Source organism: Cryptomeria japonica, chromosome 4 (assembly GCF_030272615.1).
Source record: "Cryptomeria japonica chromosome 4, Sugi_1.0, whole genome shotgun sequence".
Classification (NCBI taxonomy): Eukaryota; Viridiplantae; Streptophyta; class Pinopsida; order Cupressales; family Cupressaceae; genus Cryptomeria; species Cryptomeria japonica.
The window spans coordinates 11,903,445-11,909,811 of record NC_081408.1 but is presented as its reverse complement, the minus strand read 5'-3'; the positions used below and the strand labels follow the sequence as shown (position 1 = coordinate 11,909,811).

At 36.9% G+C, this 6,367-nt stretch overlaps 1 protein-coding gene across 7 annotated transcripts in view; it reads right to left on the bottom strand.

Annotated features, from left to right (window-relative positions):
* Positions 1-228: 228 nt before the first annotated feature.
* The window catches only part of LOC131040764 (uncharacterized), a 34,199-nt gene continuing 28,060 nt past the window's right edge, over positions 229-6,367 (bottom strand). For 2 of the 7 annotated variants that reach the window (XM_057973718.2, XM_057973723.2), the window contains 7 exons: positions 3,153-3,367; positions 2,872-2,989; positions 2,628-2,759; positions 2,307-2,414; positions 2,033-2,175; positions 1,817-1,915; positions 229-1,659 (listed from right to left, as the gene is read on the bottom strand). In XM_057973718.2, the coding sequence (XP_057829701.2) occupies positions 948-1,659; positions 1,817-1,915; positions 2,033-2,175; positions 2,307-2,414; positions 2,628-2,759; positions 2,872-2,989; positions 3,153-3,367 (1,527 nt within the window). In that variant the 3' untranslated portion in view covers positions 229-947. The remainder of the gene's footprint in view (positions 1,660-1,816; positions 1,916-2,032; positions 2,176-2,306; positions 2,415-2,627; positions 2,760-2,871; positions 2,990-3,152; positions 3,368-6,367) is intronic. The other 5 variants (XM_057973720.2, XM_057973724.2, XM_057973722.2 and 2 more) reach the window with 3 other exon arrangements.

Sequence of the window (6,367 nt, the reverse complement as noted above, 5' to 3'; positions counted from 1 at the left end):
GGAGTCAGATCCAATAGTATTTAGATAAACACCAATTTGGTTACTTCCGAGGACAAGCTTCACCATATAAAATAAACTCAGACATCGAGACCCAAACATACGCCAATTAACAGGATTCAAGAGTTCATATGCAGAGTACAGTCCAATAGCATGGATTGCAGTCCTGAGTTGAAATAGCATGGCTTTCAAAAATATTATTTGAACAGAATTGGAATAAGAATAAACAAATTTGCATGGAAGTAACAAAATTGTGCATTTCAAGGCGACATTTTTAGTCTTACAACAAGCCTGTTGTAAAAAAATACAATCCCCAGCAATAATATACAGAAAACGATAAATGTTACACCGGTGTTTTTTCCTTTTATTATTTATGGCCTTAGGCAGCATTTTCCAAGCCTAGGATCCAAAAACATTGCGGTGCAAGTCATATTTTAAAACATTAGCTTTGTACTAGAGCAGAAACTGGCTTCACTGGGAAAGAACAAAATTAACCAGTCAGATCTCAAAGAAATAGTACACAGAAGAAAAAAATTGTCACATGAATCTCCTGATGAAAAGGCTTGGTTGGTATTGCTTAACCATGTACACATATGGGAATCGACATTATCCTTTTTTCAGCTCACGCCATAAAATAAATAATAGGCGTCTACTCAGCTCTGGTTACCCTTGGCACTGGTGCAATGTTCAAGCATAATACAACTTGCCAGAAAATCATTCCAAAGTTGACACTGGCCAAACTGGATTTAGAGGCAATAACACTGAGCATTGAGTATGATTCAAAATCAAGGTAAAACTCAATATCTCACGTCAACCTGATCCCACTACACGCTCAATTGAACATCGCATCAGTGATTTTGTGGGGTAAAACATGTACTTCCCTATGCGGAAAAAATGAGTTAAAGAACTGGCAAAGATAACATGACATAAAATGGAACACAGTCCAGGTATTATCGAACTGTATAAGGCTCTGGAGATGGAGGGCCTGCCCTTACTAGATCTGCAGATGGACTGTTCACTCTTCCATCACTGCCTTTACCTTTCAAGGGACTGTTTCCTTTCACTCCACTATCTTGCCTGTCGAGTGCAGATCCTTCTCTAGAAATGGGTGACTCGCCATGGTTTCCGATACCATCTCTTGCTTCTGCAATATTGATTTCACCATTTGAATTTTCCCTTGACACCACAGATTGTCCCACTTCACCTGCCGAGGTTTCTAACCTAGTATCAACAGCTTTGAGGCTTCCGCTTTCTAAATTTGTTCCATCGTGAATGCACTGCTGACTACCATCTACTGAATCCACTGATACAGCAGAATCTTTTGAATTTAAATGCAGTTTACGTTTCTTTGAAGACCCAGGCTCAACCTCCTTGCGACTTCCATCATTTAACTTTCGTTTGGGACTTTCTTTAGCAACTTCCTCATGTCCCAAAGATTGATTTTCTTGGACAGATGAGACTGCAGAGATTGTTTTTGATTCAGGTGGTTCCTTAGCTACATTCTGGAGCACAGAAGTGTCGCCATCTTCTTTATTATCATTCCCTGGAGCAGAAGATTTTGTGCACGTTGATTTTAATTCAGACGCTTCCTTGGATATACTCTCAGGCACTGGAGTGTCATCATCTTCATCTTCATAATCAACCAATCCAATAGGCCGATCACTGAAAAGAAATTCCAAAACAAACATGTCACAATTTACATTTTCCTAGTACACTTTAGACAGAGGCTTGGTTAGAGAAAATAGCATGGTCTTTTTACTTAAGTAATTAGAAAGGAAATTCAAGGCAACTGTTCAGAATGTGAAGTTAAGTATTGCACCTCAAACATGAACTTCCATTTTCAGATGCAGCATGCCCTCGTTCAGCAGAAATATGAGCAGTGCGAGCAGAAGCAGTATCTTCTTCATCATCACTGAACCTAAAAAAGCAATTAGCTCTACCAGGGCTGAAATGCAATATCAATCTCAACAAAATGGTTGACAAACTAGATCCAATATTCAACCATGTTTATTGTAATAAACAAAGTAATTTATACCTGTCCTCATTGAAGTAGTCTTCCTCTTCTTTCTCAAGAGCTCGTTCATCACTACGTTTTCTAGGATCAGCAAGAGGATTTATAGGATTTGATCCAATTTCACCTTTCCCACCTGAGACAGTTCTTGCAGCGGCTTCAAGTGTCTAATATCAAAAAAAAACATTCATTAATATTTAACTTGCTGCAACCACATTCAAACTTAGTGCATTTCCATAGAATATTATTATATTAGTAATTATCTGATGATTGTCAACCATGAAATACAAAACCACACCTGCTCATATCTAAGCTTGAGTGCTTTGAAAGTACCCACACAATCAAACTTTTCCATCTGATCCGAAAAATTTTTGACCAAGTATTCAATCAGAGATTTAATATTTTCCTGTATAAATATAACCGTCTAGCATTAGATTTTCCTCAAGGCCTTACAAAACTACTACATATTTCTAAGTAGTTTCAAAAAAGAACATCCTACAAAGAAATATCTTCGGTTAAGAATACTGAAAAAAACTATTGAACTCATAATAGCTATCAGAGAGACTAATTACAAAATACCATCATGCAATCAACTAGTTTGAGATTATTTGTAAAGTACCTTCCGTATATATTCAATAAGCTCAAGGACAGCTGAATTGAGTAGATTGTATCGATTACCATTAGCAGTGAAGGCCTGAATTATCGGCTCAAAAAGGTTGTTACTCACTACATGGCGATGAAAAAAATCATCCTGCAGGTAGATATAATCCCATCATCATGTGAAAAAAGTACATATTTGAAATATGTAACAGGTTGCAAAATGCATCAAAAATTAAGAGAAGCAACTCTCAATCAATACTCACGTTGCGTGATATTATTGTTCGCAAAAAACGAACAGCAGCAACAACAAGGTATTTTTCCTTTCTACGAGTTAGGCGCAGAACCTTTTCCAAAACATTGTTTCGTAGGAAATAGCACCTGCTATACAACAAATACAAATCAATTGCTCAATCCAACAAATAAAGTTGAAACCATTCAAATTACTTAAAACTACAAGCATCAAAAAATTGAACTATTTTAAGGTATTCTAACAGAAAAAATGAGAAATTGCAATCCCACAACTGAAAAGAACCAAGAATCTTACTTTATCCTGTAGGAATGTGACATAACACAGAAGCACAGTAGGTCGGTGATGTTTGAAAGAATCTCAGGAGTTGCAGAAACTTGTCTCCCATTTTCTTCACTAGAACTACTTTTTCTACTTGTCTCTGTTCCCTCCTTTCCAGGGCATGATATTGTTATAACATCAACCAACCAATCCATGTAAAAATCATAAAATACATCAAGAATAATCTCCCTCTGCAAGTATACAAGGTTGAACAGTTATTTATATTTTCACACACAATGTGAAAATGAAAATGATTCAAAGTAAAAATCAAGTCGAACAGAACATAAAAAACATTCATAACATTAAAAAGTAATCAAATTAGTGATGACAGCAACAACTGTAGTATAACACCAGTAAATATATCATGATTCAGATTCATAGTTAATGATGCACGTTATATAACTATTAACATTAACAGCAATAAATATATATGGCCCTTGGACTGCTGTCCCCAAAATGTGTTCGCTGCTGCCCCACCATCTCATCCAAGAAACATCATGGAGCATATATTAAACTATTATTTAATTCATTATTGTCTGCTCCATGTGGAAGATTTGATCAAATATGTATGGCCCTTGGACTGCTGTCCCCGAAACTTCCCTGCCATCCCACTGTCCCATCCCAGAAACGTTGTGGAACATAAACTAAAATATTATTGTCCGTTCCAAGTGGAAGATTAAAGAATGAGGTAATCCTGGGTATAGTTAAACTCACAGACTACATGCAAATCTCTCTCTCTCTCTCTCTCTCTCTCTTGCTAACTTCATAAAATATAAATTAAAACATTATTTAATTCATTATTGTCTGCTCCAAGTTACTCACCAGCAATTTTTTCAAAAACTTGCAATTTTTCATGAAAAACTCATCTAAATGAGTATAACTTGATTTTTCTTACCTCATGTTAAAATGTTTATATGATTTTCAAAACATTTTTATAAACAATAAAATGCCAAACAACTAATTTCACCCTAAATGACAAAATTGTGAAAATGGCATGCACCATAAAGGTTTATATGTTACAAGTGTGGTTGCCGTTGCACCAAAAGATCGACCTGTTGATGCCCGATACAACCACTAGACTTATAGAATCCACAGGGGGCAGTTAAGCCATGTCACAAACCCGAGACAAAGGGTGCACACCTTGCAACAATCCCCCCCAGCGCAAGCAAGGTGTTTGAACCTGTGACCAAGCTTTGATATCACTTGTTAAAAGTGTGGTTGCCGTTGCACTAAAAGATCAACCTGTTAATGCCCAATACAACCACTAGACTTATAGAACATCCACAGAAGGCAGTTAATCCATGTAACAAACCCGAGCGCTGCGCTGCACAGCACAAGGAGACCAAGGGCACACACCTTGCAACAATCCCCCCAGCACAAGCAAGGGGTTTGAACCTATGACCAAGCTCTAATATCACTTGTTAAAAGTGTGGTTGTCGTTGCACCAAAAGATCAACCTATTAATGCCTGATACAACTACTAGACTTATAGAATATCCACAGGAGGCAGTTAAGCCATGTAACAAACTCGAACGCTCCGCTACATGGCACAAGGAGACCAAGGGTGCACAGCTTGCAACATTATATTGGTTTTGAAGTCTTTAATTTGGGAAAGCACTTGGCACTCTGCCTCTCAACCCCATGAGAGGCACTCCCAAATCCCCACATATTATTGGGATCTCTTGTCAATTGTCACATAAGAAACTTGATTACAATGAGGGGGTGACAAGGCAATGAGCTATCTCTTGAATGTGCTAACTTGGACATTAATAACACACAACTTGTCAACAATCTCTTTTAGATGAGGCAACTTCTACAAATGAAACGGCTAGTGGAAGTGGCATTGTATCTCATTCAAAGGTTGAAATCGATTTTTGGCCCATTTATGTATTAAACTCAAATTTTGAGTTTATATATGATGGAAATCAGTAATATGTTCTACAAATTTGGTAATGAATTTCTAAACGGTATTTTTAAAAAATTGTGTATTTTAAATTGATTAATAAAATTGCTGAGTTTTTGCGGAGTCCCAACTTTTTTTAAAATTTAGGCCTGCCAAGTCCAAGTTTAACTATGATCCGGAGGCCTTGGTGCAAGTTGCATTATTCAGGATGGGGTGGGATCCATCATTTGGGGAGTTACAAAAAAACTAATTTGAGGCACCAATAATGAATCCGAGTTTGAAGCATTATACAAAACGTTGAAACTATGCAATCAGAAAAATATTAGATTCATTGATATAGAAGGTGACTCAATGATCTATATGAACATGTTAAAACTGATGAATGTGCTTAATGGGATATTGAAGAAAAGGATTAAAGTGATATGCCAAATTCTGGATAAAATGGAGATTTTTCAGTCTCGCATATTTTTTCATGAGTCCAATATGGCAACTGATTACCTTGCTAACTACAAAATTGAACAGGCTGAATGTGATGTCCCCATTTTCATGAGGATCAGTCCACAGAAGGGTTTGGTCTATTACTTGACCCTCGTAGACCAAGGAGTTGATGAGGGGGTCATTTTGGCAGTTACTCATGGCTTTACATATTATTTTTACATGATTTTATGGTGAGATAATGAATTCTCATGTATGATGTCATGTGTGTTGCACTTTATATTCATAATGATATTTTAATTATCTAAAGTGAAAATGAAATAATAAAGTCACTTCAATAATATTATTATTATTTAAGGGAAATCTTCTAAAAAGATCAATTAAATATTATTTCATTTCTTCTAAAGGAGGCCAGCCTCTAAAAGGAAAAGAATAAGTAGAGGAGGCAGCCTCATTGTTGAGCAGCCTGGAATTGATTTTGGTATTGATTGAGTTTTGTGGAGCCAAGAGGTTTCTGCAGATCTTTGCCTTTGGGAACGAAAACTCCCATTGATAGCATAATTGAGGGAGTGGGAGATCTCTTGAAGGGTTGCATTTGAGGAGGTGATACTTCAGTCATCTCATTTGTGTTTGCATTGGTGGCCAAGGGCCAAGTTTTGCTCGAGTTCGAGTGGGGGTTAATGAAGATATTTTTGATATTCAAATCTTCACCAATTCTGCTGATAAGAGCTGTCAGCATTCTTCTTATTCTGAGTTCTGATCTCAGACATTTTCAGACCACGAAACCAGCTAAGGGAGACCCACGAATTCACTTATTTGAGCAGCTTGGGGGAGCAATTTCATATCCTAATTGG